This window comes from Manis pentadactyla, chromosome 11 (assembly GCF_030020395.1).
Source record: "Manis pentadactyla isolate mManPen7 chromosome 11, mManPen7.hap1, whole genome shotgun sequence".
In the NCBI taxonomy this organism is placed as follows: Eukaryota; Metazoa; Chordata; class Mammalia; order Pholidota; family Manidae; genus Manis; species Manis pentadactyla.
In genome coordinates this window covers 122,314,800-122,340,695 of record NC_080029.1, presented here as the reverse complement: position 1 = coordinate 122,340,695, position 25,896 = coordinate 122,314,800, and the positions used below count along the sequence as shown (strand labels likewise).

Here is a 25,896-nt window from a genome sequence, read left to right as displayed (position 1 = left end):
AGCGCTGATCACTCTCAGGTTTTCATCTCTCACTGGGACCTCTCTTTGTACTACTATAGGCTAACATCAAGTGGCCCACTTCATATTTACTTTTGGATATCTACTAGGTAACTTTGACTTCTTTCTTTTTGTCTTTTTCATATGTGGTCTGTTGGTGATCCTATTTGCTCTATATTCAAAATACTATCCATTAAATGGCTCCTCCAAGCCCCAACTACTGCAGTGAGTACCACTAACATCTCTAGCTTGGATTATTTCAGCAACACCTTAGCTATTCTTTCTGCTTTGTTACTGCCTCTCCTCAGTCTATTCTTAGCACAACAACCCAAGTGATTCTTCTAAAACCCAAGTCAGACCATGTCACATCTTTGTTTAAAACCCTCCAGTTGCTTTCTCTTTTGGTCTGAGTATAAGGTCCAAGTCCTTAATATAACCTATGAGAACAACCATGATATGCTTCCTACCTAGTACCCCCAACCCCACTATTTCTCTGACTTCATGTTCCACTAGTGTGTCCTCCATTCAGCTCCAGCTACACAGCCATTTTGCTGTTCTTGGGAAATAATCAAGCGTGTGTATGGATCAGGGTCATTGCATTTACCGTCCCCTATGCCTTAATCTGCTGTCCCCACTGATCTCCCTATGGCTAGCTCCTTACTTCCTTTACTAACAAGTTATATTAATGAGGTTTTCTTTGGTCATTCTTATCTAAAATTTCAAAGACGTTCTCTTTTTTCTTCTTAACACTTCTCACTGTCTAATATTCTGAACATTTTAGTGTCTGTTTCTCCCACTGAAGGTAAACTTCATGAAGGAGATTTTTGTTTTGTTTAGAGTGAGTCCCCAGCTCCTAGAATGATACCTGGCACGTAGTATGTGCTCACTAAATATTACAGGATGCATGCATGCGTGAATGAATGATTTGGTTTCCACTGCAGGTAAGGCAGTGGTGCTATGCACAAAGATGTTTAAAGGTCTGTGTGCCCATGTTTGTATTGGTTCAGAAATAAACTAATATGAGAAAGGCAGCATGAGGTGAGTGACACATCTACCTATCCTCTTAAAGACTCTGAGTCTTAGTCTTTATAATGCTTTCTTAAGCATATCTGCTGTTACACTCAGTCTGTTGTTGTAAACCATTCTCAACTGATGGAACCTTGTCACTTGTCACACAAACTGAACTGTAATGCCCTTGAGAATAAGGATACATGTTGATTTCCTTTTATATTGCCCTACTATTAATACTTCAATTTTTTTAACCTTTTCATTTTGAAGTAATTTTAGACTTCAGAAAAATGCCCAAAAATAATACACAGAATTGCAATGTTTTCTTCACCCACATTTCCCAAATGCATGTTACAAAACTGTAGTTCAGTAATCTCAATCTGGAAGTTATCATTGATAAAATTATTACTACCTTTTGATTGAACTAGTTTCCTATTCATTTTCTACCTATTAACATCAGTGTCAGTTGGACCCAGTTGTAGTTTTTGAGTTTCTTCTTGAGTTTACAAGTATTAACTACTTGTAAAGATTTACATTTCATGACTTTTATTTATTTATTGGATGTCTTTGAAAGAACAAAGGAAATTTACTTTTTTTAATAGAATAAATTCATTTTAGCTATTGCCATTTATACATGTGAGCTATAGCATGGAATCTTAATGATCTTAGTTTTCCTGTATCTTGAAAAATTTTGGTATTTCATCATCCTAAGAATTATTTCATCATTACTTATCAATATTTCCAACTATGCTTAAAAAACCTAAAATGATTTTTTAAAAATGGAAGAAAAATGGAATTACCTAGAAGGATATAGTAGTACAATAAATCATCACTATTACATTTCAGTTTTCTTACTGTTTTGCCCAAAGCATTATAGCATCATTCAAAAAAGTACAAAAAGTTAGAAGATACTATCTTTTTTTTTTAAGGTATTATTGATATACACTCTTATGAAGGTTTCATATGAAAAAACAACGTGGTTACTACATTCACCCATATTATCGAGTCCTCCCCATTCCCCATTGCAGTCATTGTCCTAGGAGATACTATCTTAAACATTACTATGTAAGATGTTAACATTTGGGGAATCTGGGTGAGGTGTAGATAATAATTCTTTATGCTATTTTTATAACTTAAGTTTTTATTGAACATGTTTGATAATCCATAGTTTTTCATTTTCCTCCTGTAATAGCAAAGAGAAGAAAACTAACAGAGGAAAGACATTGCATAACTATTAGGGGAACTGGTAGATGAATGCAGTGCAAGAGATAAAACTCTAGACTAATGATGATGGTAGAATTGATTGTGTAAGCCTGGTTGCAGACTGTGAGTCTTCAGATGGCAAAATTCTAGGTAAATTGTCTCAAAATTAAGAATTTTTGAGTGCACAGTATATTTCTGGGATTGGGGGGGTGAGAAGTATGTCATTCAACAGGAAGGACTTCAGTATTTTTATCAAGAATCAAAACCATTCCAATTTGTTAAAAGGATGTACAGTAGTAGTAGTCTTCCATCTTTTAGAATGTTTGTGTACCAACAGTTACTTGATATGGTTTGTAAGTGGACAGATGCCAAAGGCAGGTGTAAGTTGAGGTGATTGGAAGGAAACATGATGTAGAAATGAAAAAAATCATTGGATTGATTGTTCTAATTGGTATTTATTAGTCTGAAACTGAGAATGCTTGCAGTTTGAAGCAAAGATGATTGTTCTCTCTTTAGCAAAACTAAGAACTAACTTTTCAAAATACTGTGTTTAATGATGCAAAGGCAGAAAAAAAGGGGGGGTTCCCAGAGTGGCAGTAAGCTAGAACTTTACTAGAGATGTGCCTGAAATGTGGAATCAAAAGGTACAGAATGGTGAAGCTCCTAAGTTCATGCATGACTAGTTTGTTGGATTTTAAAGGCTATTGCCCACCATCATCATCATAAGGTTGTATGTGAATGGTATTTTAATAATAAAAAATAAATAAACAAACAGAGGATATTGCCTATTTTGGGTATTTTTTTTTTCAAAATGAGGAAAATACAGAATAAAAATTTGGGTTTGCTATTTAAATTCTCACTAAAATTTTTAATAAAGCTGTTTTCACCCAAATAGTCAATGATAATAAGTTGTTCTAGTATACTGAATGTTAAAGGTTAGTCACATATCAGAAAGATAGACGTGATAACCTTTTGCAGAGCCAAGAGGATTGTCCTGAGCCCACTGGGTAAAATTGCTGTCACACTACAGTATGACATAATCCCACCAAAGCTCACCAGAGATAAATGCCAAATAGTTACTGTGAGTATTTGGGGCCAAATAATTGTTTGTTGTAGGAGGCTGTCCAGTGCACGCGCAGCATCCCTGCCCTCTGTTCATGAGATGCCAGCAGCACCTGTCTCCCGCAGTTCAACAACTGAAAATGGCTTCTGACATTGCCAGATGTGCCCTTGGGTGCAGACTGCTCCTAGATTGAGGACCACCTCATTAGAAGAATGTAAACTGTTTTCATGGCAGGCTTGGGTGTTAGATCTCGTGGGATTTTTTGAAGAATGGGTTGTTAATTTTGTTGAGCTATTATTCTAAGTAATACGGGAAATCTAAATAGATTGCTTTTTTTTCATTTATTCTGGAATACTTTTCATTTTCTAGCATATTTAAATCCAGAAGTGGATCTTTGGACAGGTTTTGAAGTAGACCATGGCAGGCAGTTTCATTAGGTTGAAGTCGTTAACGTTTGCTGAATGCTTTGACAGAAGTGCTTTTGCTTTTGAAGAGAAACGTCCCATTGTTTCAAGAGTATTCATTGAAGTAGACTGTCCAGGCCACAGTTTAGGTGATTTTTTATGATCCTGACCACCAGTAAGAGATAGTAATTTCAGAGAATTTTAAAAAAATTATCTAAATAAAGGAGCCTCAAAATATGTCTAACTCAAGATGATATCAATACAATATTAAGAGGCACTAAAAGGGTTGACCGTAAATTAACTGCTTTTCAGAAAGAAAGCTTAAATATACCTAGAAGCTTCCAGAATAGTTTGTTCCATGCACCCTATTATTTTGAGTTAATCTTGACTTAAATGATTCTGTTGTTTTGCATTTAAGCCAATTTGTGAAATGTAATCTAAATGAAAAGGTTTTCCATTTGGATTTTAATAGTATGGAGAAATGTCTTTGGAGGAGACCAACTGTATTGTGATTGAAGACATTTTAGGTTGTAGAACTAGAAAACTGGTTTTTTATTTTCCTTCTTCTGAAAGGATTAGCTGTTATCTCTGCCCAGCTATAACCTTTGTCTGAAATGTGTCCTGTTTGCACCTCAGTTCTGCCCTACTCCAGAAGACTCCCTGCAATATCAGAATTATCCCGCTCTGTTCTCATTTGGGAGCTATGATTCCTTTGCATGGTTATTACCACTTTTTATTATAACACATGGCCAGATGACTTTTTAGTGTTCTGTTGCCATCGTTTGTTCACATTTGCCTTTTTTTTTACTAGTTTCTGTCCTTTGTTTTTTTCTTTTAAAAATTCTGTCTTCAACACTTCCAATGGTAAAATAATAAGTAACTGGGATGTAATGAATATAGTCAAGATATTGTAACAGCTTGGTATGGTGATAGCTGGTACCTAGAATTGTCATGTATATAAATGTTGAATCACTATGTTGTACACCTGAAACTAATGTAATGTAATACTGTGTGTCAACTACCCTTCAATAAAAAATAATTATCTACAAAAAAAAAAAATTCTGTCTTCATAGACTAGAGTTCTGATAACAAGTGTAAGCTTCGAATCTGAAACAGAGACGATAGCGGCAGATGAAAATCACGTCAGTTGAAGCAGGGTTTGAAAGTAGCTTTTGTCAGACTCTTGTGGCTCCATTATTTGGCATTCAAATACTTTATAGACTGGAATTAGTGTATCTGCAAGCAGGATACTATAGTCTGTCCAGTATTTCTACTACAGATTGGTCATGTACTCCAAGAAGCAAGAGTCTGCCTTCTTGCTTCTTCCGCCAGCTGTGAGACCTTGAACAAGTCACTTAATTTTGAGTATCAGTTTCCCTCTAAATGAGGCTTCTGGGTGTGCCCATCTGACAGGACTATTATGAGGGGCACATCAACTGATTAGAGTCATATGGAAGATTTGGTTGTTGTGGGGCAGCAAATCCATCCCAATTCAGTGCTGAAGCCCCACCACTAAACACAGAGCTTGGCATGTGTAGATAACTTGGGAATTATTTGTGGGATAAATGAATTGGCAGGGATTGTAAATAGCTGTTTATGGCCTATAAGTTGAAAGTAACTGTAATGTTTTAATTTCATCCTGTACACCCCCATACCCCAATTCATTTTCAAGGTAAAACTAAGCATTTACCTTCTCTGTAGAGTCTTTCCTAAGGTATGTATTCTACTCCCTTCCAAATTTGTAATACTTATTTGTACCACTTTGTGAAGTGGCTTGTATTGCTAGCTTTTCCTCCCAAGATTGTATTAAGAAAAATTTCAAATACACTGCGAAGTTGATAGAATTTTATAGTGAACTCTCGTATGCATACTACCACACTACTTAGATTTTACCATTACCATTTTTATAGTACTTGCTTTATCATATGTATATTCAGCCCTCCATCTATTAATCCAAACTAATTTCTTAATGAATTTCAAAGTAAATTTCAGACATTAATCACCTAAGTACAATACTTAAGTATGCATATTCTTATCTGGAGTTCAGTGTGTGTTTATTGCTCTGTGCTTTTGATGCAAAATTTATGTGCAGTAAAATGCACAAATCTTAAGAGTACATTGTGTGTGTGTGTTGATCTCACACAGTATATTTTCTATAACTTGTTATTTTCACTCAATAATATGTCTTGCAGGATTTTCCTTGTAGATGAACCCTAATCTTTCTAATTGCTATATAGTTTTCTTACTGTGGATGTATCAAGTTTATTTGCCTATTGAATGACATTTAGTCAGTCTATCTATTCAGACTTTGCTACAATAAAAATATACTTGCCAGATGTATAGGATAGAGATCTAGAAGTAGAGTTGCTAGGTTGTAGGGTATGTACATTCCGAATTTTATTAAAAGTTTTAATAGATGCCAACCAAATAGTCTATACCAGTTGAAACTTCTGCCAGTAGTCTTTCCCTATACTGTCATCCACACCAAATAGCATCATTTCTTTTAATTTTTGCCAGTTGCTTTGGGGTATCTTTGTTTTGTATTTCTTTGATTACTAGTGAGGTATATATGGTCTTTTAAGTTTTTATAGGGCAAGGGCCAAGATCACCTACCACCTCCTTCATATTGGCTTACTGAATATTTGCTAAATGAATGAATAAATACTGCCAAAGCATTTGACAGGAATGGATGATAGGGTGAGGATAGGAAGGAGATAATTGGTAAATTAAATTGTCCCCCAATCAGTAAGGAAGAATTTTAATGCTTAACTAAGGAATTTGGATTGTTACCTTAAGTGATGGGAAACCAGTGATGGATTTGCAACTGGATTTGATTTGCTTTTGATGCAGGCCATTTTTGAAAGACTAGACCTGAGAAAGGTTGAAGGGTGTGGGTAATAAGGGATGATGAGGGCTTGAAATTAGGGACTAACTGTATGACTAGAGAAGAAGCAATTGATTTGAGAACCATTTAGGAAATAGAATTCAGAGTGGTGATTGTATGGTTCAGAGAAAGTACAGATCTGGGCAGCCTCTTCAGTATCATAGACAGTCTGGAAGGCAAACTGTAGAAGCGAATGAAGTTAAATACTTTGTAAAATCACAGCCATTTTATAGAAGAAATGATATTTTTACAGCTAAAAGATAGGGCATGAACTCAGAATAAAGCATAGTACTTTAATAGTTCACCTATGAACAACAGAATACCATTTTCCCACCTTCCTGCCCTGCCCTTTTTTCCCCGGTAGGCTGGTCCATAGACCGGCATTTGGGAATCACTGTTGTCGTCAGTCACCTCCTTTTGCAGATGAGGAGACAGGATCAAAGTTATACAGATTTGAGTCAGAGTTTGGACTAGAATCTGGGTCTTGGTATGTATTCTAGTCTCATTTTCCTGTGCTGTGCTCTTCTGATATAGTACATATAAAAAACAGATATAACTTTGGTTTTCTATTTATGAAGTGTTGACTTGGTGTTTAATCTCAGATGAGTTTAATTAAGCATCTGTGTTTCAAACCAGCAGAACCCCAAACCAAACCATGATCTTAGATCATGGGCGTACATGGAAATAGCAGCCAAAAAGTCTGTAAGACTCCTTGCTTTATCCAGTTATTAGACTTAACTTCCTAATCCTCACAAGTTGAGGTTGAGTGTTCATAGTTATTTGACTGGTGGCTCTTAAGTATCAAATAGTATCTGTATTTCTAACCTCTTTAATATGTCTGGAAAGCTTTGAAATAATTAAGCTAAACATGCTATTTCATGCTATTTCCTGGAAAAGTCTAGGAAAACTAGTTAAGACATTAAAAATTATTTCCCCTCAGCAGCTGTCAGCAGTATGTTTCCAGTTCCAGTTAACTGAGTCCAACATAATCACATACATTTGGATGACTTTAGTTCTTTGGTCTAAAGTTATAGTCAACAGAAAGAGGATATATGTGTCTTGAGATTTACAAAAAGATCCCGTTAAAAATGAGGCAGTTTTGCTGCTGTGTCAGGGTCTAACTTAGGTTTGTGAGGTATGAGAAAAACCTGAGGCACTATTTCAAGTCAGGATTAGAGTGACAGGCAGGTTAAGGATGATGGTAAGAACAGAGAAAAGGTGGAAAAGATTTGGGGAGCCCTGATGAGGACTGCTTCCCCTTCTGGGCTTGCATACCCCAGGAATGAAGAAAAGAGGGGTGGGTGGGCTTAGAAGTTAGGTAATGGTCCCACCCTCTGCCATTTGCAAAGGGAGCCTTGCTTCAGATTGAGGGGGCTCATGAGATCTCCTAATACTACTGTATTTTCTATCTTCTTGCCACAGGAGTGGTGTCAGTTTTTTTTTTTTTTTTTTTTTGGAGAGGGCATCTCTCTTATTTATTGATCAAATGGTTGTTAACAATAAAATTCTGTATAGGGGACTCAGTGCACAATCATTAATCAACCCCATGCTTAATTCTCAACAGTCTCCAATCTTCTGAACCATAACGAACAAGTTTTTACATGGTGAACAAGTTCTTACATAGTGAATTAAGTTCTTACATGGTGAACAGTGCAAGGGCACTCATCACAGAAACTTTCGGTTTTGATCACGCATCATGAACTATAAACAATCAGGTCAATTATGATTATTCGTTTGATTTTTATACTTGATTTATATGTTAATCCCACATTTCTCCCTTATTATTATTATTATTATTATTATTTTTTTTAATAAAATGCTGAAGTGGTAGGTAGATGCAAGATAAAGGTAGAAAACATAGTTTAGTGCTGTAAGAGGGCAAATGTAGATGATCAGGTCTGTGCCTATAAACTAAGTATTAATCCAAGCTAGACAAGGGCAACAAAACATCCACGGATGCAGAAGATTTCTCTCAAAACAGGGGGGGTGAGGTTCTAAGCCTCACCTCTGTTGATCCCCAATTTCTCACCTGATGGCCCCCCTGCGACTGTGCCTCTCTTAGGTTGTTCCTCCCTTGAGGAATCTTAGAGTGGTATCAGTTTTAAGATACTTTCTGTGACTGAAAAAGTGGTGGATCTTGTCTTTGGATCAAAGCATTCTTTTATTGATATGCTTGTATTAGTGATACCAATGTTGGAAAAGCTCTGAAAAGGCCTAGCTGGATTCGTGGCCAAGGGATACTAAATTTTTGTGTGCTGAAGGGAAGTGTCCCCCTAAAAATGGATTATTAAACTAAGGAATTCTGAAATCTCCTGAGTGTTAAGGAATATTAAAGTCAGAAGAAATCTTAGAAATGATCTGTTCCAACCTTCATATTTTATAGCTGGAGAAACGAACTCAACATGGAGTGAGACCTTTTTGAAATATTACTATATATAGCTGCTTAAATTGACAGTTTAGAACCATTGTTCTCTTAACTCCTGGTCCAGTGATCTTTCCATGATAGCATTAAATTGTTGAAACAATTGACTTAAAAAAATTAGAACACAATTATATTACTTTTAGAGAGAAGTTAGGAAGAAGCCACTTGAATGTTTTTGTAGCATGTGAATATGTAATTATTAGGAATGATGGCATTTGAGGAGAAAACTAGAGAATAAAGAAAGGTATACAGTTGCCTCTTAAACAAAGAGGGGATTAGGGATGTCAACACCCTCTGACCTCCCAGCCATTGAAAAACCATGTATAATTTTTGATTCCCCAGAACTTACCTATTAATTACCTGGTGTTGACTAGAAGTCTCACTGATAATTTTAATTTGGTAACTATTTTAATTTTAATTTACTTACCTATTAACCTGCTGTTGACTAGAAGCCTTACTGGTAACATAGTTGATAAACACATATTTTTTATATGTTAATACTGTATTCTTAGAACAAGCTAGAGAAAAAATGTTTTTCAAAGTGTTGCAAATCTACAAGAAATTTTCCAATATATTTATTGAAAAAAATCTGCTTATAAGTGGACCTGCACAGTTCAAACCCATGTTGTTCAGGTTCAGCTGTATTTGTGTGTTTTTCACAAATTCTTCAACTTTGTAGTACCAAATTAAAATTCAAACTATGTTACTTAAATTTTTGTTTTTCAGTTTGATAACCTGTCCACTGTGGGGTGTGCATGTGCAAGCATGCACTTAAACTACCCAGTGATCATCTTTAGGATGAAGGTGATATTTGGTTCTGGGAGTTGAGCTTGTACTAAATTCGGATGACTGGTCCTAAGTCATACACATCATACTGGAGTGCAATTTGCTTTGCATGTCATTGCTCTTGGTTTCTGCAGGTCTTATAGTGTATCCCTGAGCATGAGCACAGAATGAAGCGACGTTTGGATGACCAGGAGTCACCAGTGTATGCGGCACAGCAGCGTCGGATTCCTGGTAGCACAGAGACTTTTCCCCACCAGCACCGGGTGCTTGCCCCTGCCCCACCCGTGTATGAAGCCGTGTCGGAGACCATGCAGTCAGCCACAGGAATTCAGTACTCTGTAACACCCAGCTATCAGGTAAGGGTAGCCTACCAAAGAGCTGGCGGTGAGGGAGGAACATTGGTGATTTCATCTAATTAAAAAAAAGTTTTTTGTTAGGCATTCAGTTAGATATAAAAAATATTTATGGGATATGTGTAAGGTATTTAAAAAATAACAAAAACATATCGATTCAAGGTGGTGGCGTGAGAGGTGAGAGACAGAGAACTCCTTTCAAAACCACATATAGTACAAAAATACAGTTAATACAACTAATCCTAAAAGAGCAACAGGAAAGAAGCCTGTACCAGACTGCATACGACTGGAGAACAGAGCAGACCTCATGAAACCGGGCACCAGCGCTGCTCCCCTGTGCCCCCAACCTCACTCCAGGGGCTGAGCAGCTCCAGAGACTAGAGCTTCTGGGCACTAGAGGGGTGACACATAGAAATATGACACGTCAAAGGAACCTGGTTCAGACCAAAATCTCACAAACCCCAGGAAAAGGGCCAAATGAAACTGAACTCACTAATCTTCCTGAAAGAGAGTTCAAAATAAAAATCATAAACATATTCATGGAGGTACAGAAAAATATTCAAGAACTCAGGAACCTATTTAAGATGGAGATTCAATCATTAAGAAATTCCATATCTGAAATGAAACATACAATGGAGGGATTTAAAAGCAGATTAGATGTAGTAGAAGAGACAGTAAATGGGATAGATATTTAAGAAGAGGAAGACAAAGAAGCTGAGGCACAGAGAGAAAAAAGGATCTCTAAGAATGGAAGAATATTGAGAGAACTGTGTGACCAATCTAAATGGAACAATGTTCGCATTATAGGGGTACCAGAAGAAGAACAGAGAGACAAAGGGATAGAAAGTGTCTTTGAGGAGGTAATTGCTGAAAACTTCCCCAATCTGGGGAAGGAAATAGTCTCTCAGGCCGTGGAGATGCACAGATCTCCCAACACAAGAGACCCAAGGAAGACAACACCAAGACATATAGTAATTAAAATGGCAAAGATCAAGGATAAGGACAGACTATTAAAAGCAGCCAGCGAGAGAAATAAGATCACATGCAAAGGAAAGCCCATCAGGCTATCATCAGATTTCTCAACAGAAACCTTACAGGCTAGAAGGGAGTGGCCTGATATACTCAATGCAATGAAACATAAGGGCCTCAAACCAAGAATACTCTACCCGGCAAGGTTATCATTTAAATTTGAAGGAGGGATTAAACAATTTCCAGATAAATAAAAGCTCAGAGAATTTAACCACCTCTACAGTACATTTAGGATGGATTGCTATATATGGAAGTATTCCTAAGGCTAAATAGCTGTCACCAGGGGAAATAAAAACACAGCAAAGTAGAACAATTAATTACTAAGCACACACAAAATCAGCTCAACTACCCCCAAAGTCAATCAAGGGATAGACAAAGAGTACAGAATATGATACCTAATATATAAAGAATAGAGGAGGAAGAAAAAGGAAAAAAAAAGAACCTGTAGGTTGTGTTTGTAATAGCATACTAAGTGAGTTAAATTAGACTGTTAGATACTAAGGGAATTACCCTTGAACTCCTTGGAAACCATGAATCTAAAGCCTGCAATGGCAATAAGTACATACATACATATTGATAATCACCCTAAATGTAAATGGTTTGAATGCACCAATCAAAAGACATAGAGTCACTGAATGGATTTAAAAAAACAAGACCTGTCTATATGCTGCCTACAAGACACTCACTTCAAACACAAAGACATACACAGACTGAAAGTAAAGGGATGGAAAAAGATACTTCATGCAACTAATAGGGAGAAAAAAGCAGGAGTTGCAGTACTTCTATCAGACAAAATAGACTTCAAAACGAAGTAACAAGAGACAAAGAAGGACATTACATAATGATAAATGGGTCAGTCCAACAAGAGGATATAACTGTTATGAATATCTGTGCACCCAATACAGGATCACCTACATATGTGAAACAAATACTAATAGAATTAAAGAGGGAAATAGAATGCAATACATTAATTTTAGGGGACTTCAACACACCACACATTCCAAAGGACAGAACCACCAGACAGAAGATAAGTAAAGAGACAGAGGCCCTGAACAATGTATTAGAACAGATGGACCTAACGAACATCTACAGAACCCTCGAACCAAAAGCAACGGGATACACATTCTTCTCAAGTGCACATGGAACATTCTCCAGAATAGACCACATACTAGGCCACAAAAAGAGCCTCAGTAAATTTAAAAAGATTGAAATTGTACCAACCAGCTTCTCAGATCATAAAGGCATGAAACTAGAAATAATTAAAGAAAACGAAAAAGCCCACAAACACATGGATGCTCATAAATAACCAATGGATCAATGACCAAATAAAAACAGAGATCAAACAATATATGGAGACAAATTATAACAATAATTCAACACAGCAAAATCTGTGGGACGCAGCAAAGGCCATGCTAAGAGGAAAGTAAATTGCAATACAGGCCTACCTCAGAAAAGAAGAACAATCCCATATGAATAGTCTAAACTCACAATTAACGAAACTAGAAAAGGAAGAAGAAAATGAGGCCCAAAGTCAGTAGAAAGGGACATAATAAAGATTAAAGCAGAAATAAATAAAATCTAGAAGAGTAAAACGATAGAAAGAATCACTGAAAGCAGGAGCTGGTTCTTCGAGAAAACAAACAAAATAGATAAACCCCTAGTCACAATTACCAAGAAAAAAAGAAAGTCTACACACATAAACAGATCAGAAGTGAGAAAGGAAAAATCACTACAGACACCACAGAAATACAAAAGAATTATTAGAGAATACTATGAAAAAGTATATGCTGACAAACTGGATAACCTAGAAGAAATGGACAACTTTCTAAAAAAAAACAACCTTCCCAGGCTGACTCAGGAAGAAACAGAAAATCTGAATTGACCACTTACCAGCAATGAAATTGAATTGGAAATCAAAAAAGTACCTAAGAACAAAACTCCTAGACCAGGCGGATTCGCCACTGAATTTTATCAAACATTTAGTGAAGACCTAATACCCATCCTCCTTAACATTTTCCAAAAAGTAGAAGAGGAGGGAATACTCACAAACTCATTCTACGAGGCCAGCATCACTCTAATACCAAAACCACGCAAAGACACCCAAAAAAAAGAAAATTACAGACCAATATCCCTGATGAACAGATGCAAAAATAATCAACAAAATATTAGCAAACCGAATTCAAAAATACATCAGAAAGATCATCCATTATGATCAAATAGGATTTATTCCAGGGATGCAAGGATGGTACAACATCCAAAAATCCATCCACATCATCCAACACATCAACTTAAAGGACAAAAAACCATATGATCATCTCCATAGATGCTGAAAAAGCATTCGACAAAATTCAACATCCATTCATGACAAAAACTCTCAACAAAATGGGTATAGAGGGCAAGTACCTCAACATAATAAAGGCCATATATGATAAACCCACAGCCAACATCATACTGAACAGCGAGAAGCTGAAAGCTTTTCCTTTAAGATCTGGAACAAGACAAGGATGCCCACTCTCCCACTTTTATTCAACATAGTACTGGAGGTCCTAGCCACGGCTATCAGACAACACAAAGAAATAAAAGGCATCCAGATTGGCAAGGAAGAAGTTAAACTGTCCCTTTTTGCAGATGACATGATATTGTACATAAAAAACCCTAAAGAATCCACTCCAAAACTAGTAGATCTAATATCTAAGTTCAGCAAAGTTCCAGGATACAAAATTAATACACAGAAATCTGTTGCTTTCCTATACGCTAACAATGAACAAGCAGAGAGAAAAATCAGGAAAACAATTCCATTCACAATTGCAACAAAAAGAATAAAATACCTAGGAATAAACCTAACCAATGAAGTGAAAGACCTTTACTCTGAAAACTACAAGACACTTATGAGACAAATTAAAGAAGATACCAATAAATGGAAACCCATCCTGTGCTCATGGATAGGAAGAAGTAATATCGTCAAAATGGCCATCCTTCCTAAAGCAGTCTGCAGATTCAGTGCAATCCCTATCAAAATACCAACAGCCTTCTTCAGTGAACTAGAGCAAACTGTTCTAAAATTCATATGGAACCACAAAAGACCCTGAATAGCCAAAGCAATCTTGAGAAAGAGGAATAAAGCGGGGGTGTGGGGGATTAAGCTTCCCAACTTCAAGCTCTACTACAAAGCCACAATAATCAAGACAATTTGGTACTGGCACAAGAACAGACCCATAGACCAATGGAATAGACTGGAGAGCCCAGATAGAAACCCAAGCAGATATAGTCAGTTAATATACGATAAAGGAGCCATGGATATACAATGGGGAAATGACAGCCTCTTCAACTGCTGGTGTTGGCAAAACTGGACAGCTACATGCAAGAGAATTAAACTGGATTATTGTCTAACCCCATACACAAAAGTAAACTCAAAATGGATCAAAGACCTGAATGTAAGTCATGAAACCATAAAACTCTTAGATGAAAACATAGGCAAAAATTTCTTGAATATAAATATGGGCAAGTTTTTCCTGTACACGTCTCCTTGGGCAAGGGAAACAAAAAATGAACAAATGGGACTACAGCATGGTAAAAAGCTTCTGTTCAGCAAAGGACACTATCAGCACAACAAAAAGGGATCCTACAGTATGGGAGAATATATTTGTAAACGACATATCCAAAAAGGGGTTAACATCCAAAATATATGAAGAACTCATACACCTAAACACCCAAAATGCAAATAATCCTATTAAAACATGGGCGGAGGATATGAACAGACACTTCTCCAAAGAAGAAATTCAGATGGCCAAACAGGCACATGAAAAGATGCTCCATATCGCTAATTAGCACAGAAATGCAAATTAAAACCACAGTGAGGTATCACCTCACGCTAGATAGGATGGGCTAATAGAAAAGAATAGGAACAACAAATGCTGGTAAGGGTGCGGTAAAAGGGGAACCCTCCTAATGCTGCTGGTGGGAATGTAAACTAGTTCAACCATTGTGGAAAGCAGTAGGGAGGTTCCTCAAAAAACTCAAAATAGAAATACCATTTGACCCAGGAATTCCACTCCTAGGAATTTACCCTAAGAATGCAGCAGCCCAGTTTGAAAAAGACATATGCACCCCTATGTTTTTCACAGCACTACTCACAATAGCCAAGCAATGGAAGCAACCTAAGTGTCCATCAGTAGATGAATGGATAAAGAAGATGTGGTACATACACACAATGGAGTATTATTCAGCCATAAGAAGAAAACAAATCTTACCATTTGCAACAACATGGATGGAGCTAGAGGGTATTATGCTCAATGAAATAAGCAGGTGGAGAAAGACAAGTACCAAATGATTTCACTCATCTCTGGAGCATAAGAACAAAGCAAAAACTGAAGGAACAAAACAGCAGCAGACTCACAGAACCCAAGAATGGACTAACAGTTACCAAAGGGAAAGGGACTGGGGAGGATGGGTGGGAAGGGAGGGAGAAGATAAGGGGCATTATGATTCGCACACCTAACATAGGGTGTGGGGCACGGGGAAGGCAGTTAGCACAGAGAAGACAAGTTTTTGACTCTATAACATCTTACTAAGCTGATGGACAGTGACTCTAACGGGGTGTGTGGTCGGGACTTGATAATGGGGGACTCTAGTAACCACAATGTTGCTCATGTAATTGTATATTAATGATATCAAAGTAAAAAAAATTAAAAGTAAAAAACAATGTATACTTACATAGCACAGAAAATTTTTAAACAAATAATGTTATGATGACCTTTGGAGTTGACAGTGTATCCCTCCCTGATTCCATTTCTTTTTCCTTTCTTTTGGAAGTAATCAGTAATCTTTACTTTGTATTTATCATTCCCTTGACTTTCTTCAGTTTTAAAATATATAAAGATTTTCACATATTTTTTTCTTTTTTCTCTCACTTTTTTTGCTCATTGTGTGACTAATAGAGTTATTTTTGCTTTGTTACAAATTACATGAATATATCCAGTTTATCCATTCTTCTGTTGGTAGACTATCAGGCTTTTTGTAGAGTTTTACTGTTATAAAGGTGCTACTGTGAATGAATGTTCTTAGGTGTTTATCCTAGTGCAGGGGTACTCGCAATTCAAGGACAAGATAAGCTTGCACCAGGATTTAAATCAAGGTACTTCTTTTTTAAAGCAGGAGAGTCATCTTATGGGGAAAAAAAGCAGGGGAATTAAACAGCATGCTTATTAGTAAAGTAGTTGGTTTACATTCTGGTGTGAACTCCTTATCTTCTTGCAGACCACTTAGCAGGTTTGAGGGCACATTGGGAAGAGTTCCATGAATGTCTGGGAGAGGGATTGCTGGGTCTTAGGGTGTGTACCTCTTCTCCTTTAGCAGGTAATGTCAAATTGTGTTTTCAAAGTTGTACCAGTTTATATTTCCACCAGCATCCTATGTTCCTATTGGTCCACATCCTGGCCAACACTGATCATTCATTTCTTGTCTATTCATTCTGTTTTGTAAAATTGGAAGAAATTTGTTCATTGCCCTTTTAATTATGAATGTAAATATCACCATGTTTTTTTTTTAATGATGTAAAGATGACTTTTTCCTCTGACTTCTCAGATGTCATCCCACTGGTGCATATCTTGGGTATTCAGAATTTTATATACATATACAAGCATATCTGTGTTTACCTGTCTGTCTACCTAGATACACATCTCTTTTTACACAATTTAGATCATATATTACATACTGTTCTGCTCTTTGCTCTTTTCACTTACTATATAGTAGATAGCTTTCCACTTGAATATATGTGTGTAGATCCAAGTAACTTAAAAAATCACTGCATTTATAATATTCCATTCCAATTCAGTCTGAATAATAATTTCTTTGAATGGTTTGGAGAGGCCATCAACCTAACTTGTTTATTAGCAACTTTTAAAAAAAAGTATGGCTGGTGGACTTGGAGCGAAGATGGCAGCATGAGTAGAGCAGTGGAAATCTCCTCCCAAAACCATATATATTTTTGAAAATACAACAAATACAACTCTCCCTAAAAGAGAGACCAGAAGACCCAGGACAACATCCAGACCACATCCACACCTGCGAGAGCCCAGCACCTGGTGAAAAGGGTAAGACACAAGCCTTGCCCGGTGGGACCCGAGCGCCCCTCCCCCCAGCTCCTGGTGGGAGGAGAGGAGTCGGAGCGGGAGGGAGACAGAGCCCAGGACTGCTGAACACCCAGCCCCAGCCATCTGCACCAGAGCGCGGACACAGTGCATGCGTGGGGTCCTGGATACTAGGGAAACAGGACAGTAAAATTTGCGAATGGGTACCCGCAGAGGGCACCCCCGGGACAAAAGAAAAGCAAGTGCTCTTTGAAAGTCTTAAAGGGACAGGGGCCTCACAGCTGGACGAAGCATCCCGGTGCACTCAGCCCAGCAGCTGGGAATCCTGGGGAACTTCGGGCGCCCTAACTCCCTGAGCGGCAGCACGGCTCTGAGGCCCCTCATGGCGATAAGCAGCCCTCCGTCCGTTCCCCCTCCAGTGTGGCCCCACCATAGCGGAGTAGCAGCCTGAGGCCGGACATGCCCACAGCAGCCACGGAGCTAAACTCCGTAGTGGCTGGGCAGGAATCAGAGGCCCCGTCTGCGCACAGCTACCCAGCACAAGCCGCTACGGGTCACCATTCTCCCAGGAGAGGAAGGCCACAAACTAGCAAGAAGCGATGTTCTCCCAGCTGACACACGTGCCAACTCCCCACAGTTACCTCTATTGCCATGAAAAGGCAGAAGAATTTGATCCAGACGAAAATCACAGAGACAACCCCTGAGAAGTACATAGATCTAACCAATCTCCCTGAAAAAGAATTCAAAATAAAGGTCATAACCATGCTGATGGAGCTGCAGAGAAAAATGCAAGACCTAACGGACAAAGTAGGGAGGGAGACTATAGAAATAAAACAATCTCTGGAAGGACTTAAAAGCAGAATGGATAGGATGCAAGAGGCCGTTAATGGAATAGAAACCAGAGAACAGAAACGCAGAGAAGCTGATGCAGAGAGAGAGATAAAACGATCTCCAGAAATGAAACAATATTAAGAGAACTGTGTGACCAATCCAAAAGGAACAATATCCGCATTATAGGGGCACCAGAAGAACAAGAGAGAGAAAAAGGGATAGAAAGTGTATTTGAAGGAATAATTGCTGAAAACTTCCCCAAACTAGGGGAGGCAATAGTCGCTCAGTCCACGGAAGCCCATAGAACTCCCAACAGAAGGGACCCAAGGAATAGAACACCAAGACACATAATAATTAAAATGGCAAAGATCAAGGAAAAGAACAGAGTTATTAAAGGCAGCCAGAGAGAGGAAAAAGGTCATCTACAAAGGAAAACCCATCAGGCTATCATCAGATTTCTCAACAGAAACCTTACAGGCCAGAGGAGAATGGCATGGTATATTTAACGCAAAGAAACAAAAGGGCCTTGAACCAAGAATACTGTGTTCAGCACAATTATCATTTAAACATGAAGGAGGGATTAAACAATTCCCAGACAAGCAAAAGTTGAGAGAATTTGCCTCCCACAAACGACCTCTACAAGGTATTTTAGAGGGACTGCTCTAGTGGGAGTATTCCTAAGACTAAACAGATATCACCAGACAAAATAAAATCACAGCAAAGAAAGCAGACCAACCAAATACTAACTAAAGGCAAAAAAATAAAATCAACTACCCACAAAAGCAGGTAAAGGAAACACAAAAGAGCACAGAAAAAAACACCCAACATATGAAGAATGGAGGGGGAGGAAGAAGAAGGGAGAGAAACAAAGAATCATCAGACAGTGTTTATAATAGCTCAATAAGTGAGTTAAGTTAGACAGTAAGATAGTAAAGAAGCTAACCTTGAACCTTTGGTAACCACGAATCTAAAGCCTGCAATGGCACTAAGTACATATCTTTCAATAATCACCCTAAATGTAAATGGACTGAATGAATCAATCAAATGACACAGAGTAATAGAATGGATAAAAAAGCAAGACCCATCTATATGCTGCTTACAAGAGAACTCAAACCCAAAGAAATGCAGAGACTAAAAGTCAAGGGATAGAAAAAGATATTTCATGCAAACAACAGGGAGAAAAAAAGCAGGTGTGCCAGTACTAGTATAAGACAAAGTAGACTTCAAAACAAAGTAACAAGAGATAAAGAAGGACATTACATAATGATAAAAGGGTCAGTCCAACAAGAGGATATAACCTTTATAAGCATAAATGCACCCAATACAGGAGCACCAACATAGGTGAAAAAAATACAAACAGAACTAAAGGAGTAAATAGAATGCAGTGCATTCATTTTAGGAAACTTCAACACACCACTCACTGCAAAGGACAGATCCACCAGACAGAAAATAAGTAAGGACACAGAGGCACTGAACAACACACTAGAACAGATGGACCTAATAGACATCTACAGAACTCTACATCCAAAAGCAACAGGATACACATTCTTCTCAAGTGCACATGGAACATTGTCCAGAATAGACCACATACTAGGCCACAAAAAGAGCCTCAGTAAATTCAAGAAGATTGAAATTCTACCAACCAACTTCTCAGACCACAAAGGTATAAAACTAGAAGTAAATTGTACAAAGAAAGCAAAGAGGCTCACAAACACATGGAGGCTTAACAACATGCTCCTAAATAATCAATGGATCAATGACCAAATTAAAATAGAGATCAAGCCATGTATGGAAACAAATGACAACAACACAAAGCCCCAACTTCTGTGGGACACAGTGAAAGCATTCTTAAGAGGAAAGTAAATAGAAATCCAGGCATATTTAAAGAAGGAAGAACAATCCCAAATGAATCGTCTAAAGCCACAATTATCGAAATTGGAAAAAGAAGAACAAATGAGGGCTAAAGTCAGCAGAAGGAGGGACATAATAAAGATCAGAGAAGAAATAAATGAAATTGAGAAGAATAAAACAATAGAAAAAATCAATGAAACCAAGAGCTGGTTCTTCGAGAAAATAAACAAAATAGATAAACCCCTAGCCAGAGTTACTAAGAGAAAAAGAGAATCAGCGCACATCAACAGAATCAGAAACGAGAAAGGAAAAATCACGACAGACCCCACAGAAATACAAAGAATTATTAAAGATACTATGAAAACCTGTATGCTAACAAACTGGAAAACCTAGTAGAAATGGACAACTTTCTAGAAAAATACACCCTTCCAAGACTGACCAAGGAAGAAAAAGAAAATCTAGACAGACCAATTACCAGCAAAGAAATTGAAGCGGTAATCAAAAAACTACCAAAGAACAAAACCGCCTGGCCAGTTGGTTTTACCTCAGAATTTTATCAGACATACAGAGAAACATACCCATTCTCCTTAAAGTTTTCCAAAAAATTATTAGAGGAGGGAATACTTCCAAACTCATTCTATGAAGCCAACATCACCCAAATACCAAAACCAGGCAAAGACCCCACCAAAAAAAGAAAATATCCCTGATGAACATCGTTGGAAAAATATTCAACAAAATATTAGGAAACCGAATTCAAAAATACATCAAAAGGATCATACACCATGACCAAGTGGGATTCATCCCAGGGATGCAAGGATGGTACAACATTCGAAAGTCCATCAACATCATCCACCACATAAACAAAAAGAAGGCCAAAAACCACATGGTCATCTCCATAGATTCTGAAAAAGCATTCGACAGAATTCAACATCCATTCATGATAAAACCTCTCAACAAAATGGGCATAGAGGGCAAGCACCTCAACATAATAAAGGCCATATATGATAAACCCACAGCGAGAAGCGGAAAGCTTTTCCTCTGAGATCGGGAACAAGACAGGGATGCCCACTCTCCCCACTGTTATTTAACATAGTACTGGAGGTCCTAGCCACGGCAATTAGACAAAACAAAGAAATAGAAGGAATCCAGATTGGTAAAGAAGAAGTTAAACTGTCACTATTTGCAGATAACATGATAATTGTACATGAAAAACCCTAAAGACTCCACTCCGAAACTACTAGAACTAATATCGGAATTCAGCAAAGTTGCAGCATACAAAATTAATACACAGAAATCTGTGGCTTTCCTATACACTAACAATGAACCAATAGAAAGAGAAATCAGGAAAACAATTCCATTCACAATTGCATCAAAAAGAATAAAATACCTAGGAATAATCCTAACCAAGGAAGTGAAAGACCTATACCCTGAAAACTATAAGACACTCTTAAGAGGAATTAAAGAGGACACTAACAAATGGAAACTCATCCCATGGTCTTGGCTTGGAAGAATTAATATTGTCAAAATGGCCATCCTGCCCAAAGCAATATACAGATTCGATGCAATCCCTATCAAATTACCAACAGCATTCTTCAACGAACTGGAACAAATAGTTCAAAAATTCATATGGAAACACCAAAGACCCCAAATAGCTAAAGCATTCCTGAGAAGGAAGAATAACATGGGGGGGATCTCACTCCCCATCTTCAAGCTCTACTACAAAGCCACAGTAATCAAGACAATATAGTACTGGCACAAGAACAGACCCACAGACCAGTGGAACAGAATAGAGACTGCAGACATTAACCCAAACAAATATGGTCAATTAATATACGATAAAGGAGCCATGGACATACAATGGGGAAATGACAGTCTCTTCAACAGATGGTGCTGGCAAAACTGGACAGCTAAATGTAAGAGAATGAAACTGGATCACTGTCTAACCCCATACACAAAAGTAAATTCAAAATGGATCAAATACCTGAATGTAAGTCATGAAACCATAAAACTCTTAGAAAAAACATAGGCAAAAATGTCTTGGACATAAACTTAAGCAACTTCTTCATGAACATATCTCCCCGGACAAGGGAAACAAACGCAAAAATGAACAAGTGGGACTTTATCAAGCTGAAAAGCTTCTGTACAGCAAAGGACACCATCAATAGAACAAAAAGGCATCCTACAGTATGGGAGAATATATTCAAAAATGACAGATCCGATAAAGGGTTGACATCCAAAATATATAAAAAGCTCACACACCTCAACAAACAAAAAGCAAATAATCCAATTAAAAAATGGGCAGAGGAGCTGAATAGACAGTTCTCTAAAGAAGAAATTCAGATGGCCAAGAGACACATGAAAAGATGCTCCACATCACTAATCATCAGAGAAATGCAAATTAAAACCTCACACCAGTAAGGATCGCCACCATCCAAAAGACAAACAACAACAAATGTTGGCGAGGCTGTGGAGAAAGGGGAACCCTCCTACACTGCTGGTGGGAATGTAAATTAGTTCAACCATTGTGGAAAGCAGTATGGAGGTTCCTCAAAATGCTCAAATTAGAAATACCATTTGACCCAGGAATTCCACTTCTAGGAATTTAACCTAAGAATGCAGCACTCCAGTTTGAAAAAGACAGATGCACCCCTATGTTTATCGCTGCACTATTTACAATAGCCAAGAAATGGAAGCAACCTAAGTGTCCATCAGTAGATGAATGGATAAAGAAGAGGTGGTACATATACACAATGGAATATTATGCAGCCTTATGAAAAAAACAAATCCTACCATTTGCAATAACATGGATGGAGCTAGAGGGTATTATGCTCAGTGAAATAAGCCAGGCGGAGAAAGACAAGTACCAAGTGATTTCACTCATCTGTGGAGTATAAGAACAAAAGAAAACTGAAGGAACGAAACAGCAGCAGAAGCACAGAACCCAAGAATGGACTATTAGTTACCAAAGGGAAAGGGACTGGGGAGGACGGGTGGGAAGGGAGGGATAAGGGCGGGGAAAAAGAAAGGAGGCATTACGATTAGCATGTATAGTGTTGGGGGGGGGCACGGGGAGGGCTGTGCAACACAGAGAAGATAAGTAGTGATTTTACAGCATCTTACTATGTTGATGGACAGTGACTGTGAACGGGGATGTGGGGGGGACTTGGTGAAGGGGGGAGCCTAGTAAACATAATGTCCTGCATGTAATTGTAGATTAATGATACCAAAATAAAGAACAAAAAAAAGAAAAGAATCCAAGAAGGAGGAAACCCAGGTGAAGCAGGTAATTAGTGATTCCTTAGGTACCACTCTTCCTCAGGAGGATACCCTTGAGGCAGTGTAATGCCTTCATAGGGCGCTGAGGTAGCCCATCTGTTGTTTAAGGGTCAACTGTAGTTGCTGTATTTCCCATCCTCCATTCTACCCAAGGTAATCTTTGTAAATTTGTGGGGACTTGGAAAAAAACCTTTCTTTCTTAAGGTATAATAATAGGCAACTCATATTGCTTAGAGACAGTTTCATGTTATTTCGTCTGTTTTGGTGATGTAGTATATTGCCCTATGTTGTCTTATATAGTGATTAACAGTTCTGAAATGGGAAAAGAAAAAGCCTTGGAAATTTTATCTATCATTTTCTTGAAGTAGAAATGGAAGGAAAGGGGTTTGTGCTTTGATTTCCCCCCTAAACTTTTTTTCTTTTAAGCACACATGTAACTTTTTATTCAAATTAACCATAAATGGATCAAAAAGCAAGTCTCATCAAATATCACATGGCTACAATCATTCATAGTCTCTGATGACAATGACATTTTGCTAAATACCAGTAACATAAAAATTACAAGAAAATTCACATACATTTGACAGTTTTAAAAAAACCCTCATATTTGTATTATGACTTTCATATCATTTTCTTTTCTATTCCTCCCCCCTATAAAAAAGAGATCTCTTAGAGGCCAAATTACCAACAATTTTAAAGAAATTTTTTTACTTTAGAAGTAGCAAATATCAATCATCAACCTTCTCTAATCCCACTACCACAAGATAAAGTGCTAACAGTTTGTCAGATATTTGTTGTCTAGGGTTTAAAATCTTTTTAATATAGTATATATATTGTTTTGTAATGTACTTATTTAAAAAATCATTTAAAAGTTTAAATCCATATGCAGCACATGAATCCATTCACCTTTATGGATCGTTAACTTTTTAATGTTAAAATATATGCATCTATATAAGTGCTATCCAAAATGTGGTTCATAGATGGCTGATGTATATACTTTCTTACTGGTTTGTAGTGAGATAAGTACAGAAATCGAGTGTTTTAGAACATTTCTGTCAATTGGAGATTGTAATTTTATATCTAAAATCTAATAATGAAAAGTGTACCCCTAAATCTACTGAACATCATAGCTTTGTATAGCCTACTTAACCAGAATACTTGTGTTTTTTATTCACTTCTTTACTAATTCATTTTCACTGTATTTTATAAAAGTAGTAGCCCATGATGGATTAGAATTTAAGAAAAAAGAAAAGTTTGTCCTTCACAATAGATAGTTTGAGAGTACTGAGCTATATGACTTTTAATAGCTGCAGAGAATTATGTTATAATATGACAGTTAATGTCACCAGTTCCCCTTTGTGGGAATTTGGGTTCTGATTACAGATGGTACCCAGCTTATGATTTTTTACCTTTACAGTAGTGTGAAAGCAATATGCATTTAGTAGAAACTATACCTCAACTGAATTTTAATCTTTTTCTCAGCTAGCAATATACATGGAATACTATCCTCTTGATGCTGGGCAGTGGCAGTGAGCTGTAGTAGCCATGCGGTCATGAGAGCAAACAACTGATATACTTAAAGCCATTCTGTACCCTTTTCACTTTTGGTACAATATTCAATAAATTACATGAGATATTCAGTGCTTAGTTATATATAATATAAAATAGCCCTTGTGTTAGATGATTCTGCCCAACTGTAGGCTAATGTAAATATTCTGGTTAAGGTAGGCCAGGCTAAGCTATGATGTTCAGTAGGTTTAGGGATATTAAATTCATTTCTGACTTAATGATATTTTCACCTTATAATGTCTATCCAGATGTAATCCCGTTGCAAGTCAAGAAAGGACTGTATCTTTGTATATGCAAAGATATGCATTGTATGCATGTTCTTAAGGTGCACTTGGGAAAGAACGCACAAGCCTTGAAGTTTCTTGTCTGTATTTTGTCCACCGCAGGTTTCAGCTGTGCCACAGAGCTCTGGCAGTCACGGGCCCACCATAGCAGCGGTTCATAGTAGCCATCATCACCCAACAGCTGTGCAGCCCCATGGAGGCCAGGTGGTCCAGAGTCATGCTCATCCAGCCCCGCCAGTTGCACCAGTGCAGGGACAGCAGCAGTTTCAGAGGCTCAAGGTTGTATTCATCTATTTGTCTTCCTTCAGAAAATTCCTTAGCAGGCAACATTGGCTTCAACCTATTAAGAGGTGTTACAGTTTTTAACACACTAGACCAGGGGTTGAATCACAAGTTTTACTTGGTTTTTGTTTTGAAACCTAACTTAGATTTCCCATATTAACACCAGTACCTGATCCAGTGAATACATTCAAGAAATGTTGGAATGTATGAATGACTGGTACTCCAACATATCAGGGTTGACGGATTTTTCATATGAAATGAAGTTCAATTTTTGGATGTCTCCTTTAGAACTCATAGTTCTTATCATGGTATAAGGTTTTATTGAGCATCTGCATGGTTGGCTACAGTCCTGTGCAGTAAAATGGGCCCCACGTTATCAGAGAGTTTAATCCTTTTATTCCTGTTTATGAATAGCTGAATTGGCTGGCATCTTCAAGTCCATACTTTGTAAAACACATGCTCCTTTCTAGGAAACCTTTATAATAAAGTTTGGGAAAGACTGTAATTGTGAGTGAAGTGTCAGTGTTTTTATCTGTTCTGCTGAGTATGTGCTGTAGGTTTTCAA

At 37.6% G+C, this 25,896-nt stretch overlaps 1 protein-coding gene across 1 annotated transcript in view; it reads left to right on the top strand.

Moving 5' to 3' along the window:
- The window catches only part of SIN3A (SIN3 transcription regulator family member A), a 65,354-nt gene that overhangs the window by 5,140 nt on the left and 34,318 nt on the right, over positions 1-25,896 (top strand). Inside the window, exons 2-3 of the mRNA XM_036907639.2 lie at positions 9,902-10,123; positions 25,152-25,328. Of these exons, the coding sequence (XP_036763534.2) occupies positions 9,935-10,123; positions 25,152-25,328 (366 nt within the window). The 5' untranslated portion in view covers positions 9,902-9,934. The remainder of the gene's footprint in view (positions 1-9,901; positions 10,124-25,151; positions 25,329-25,896) is intronic.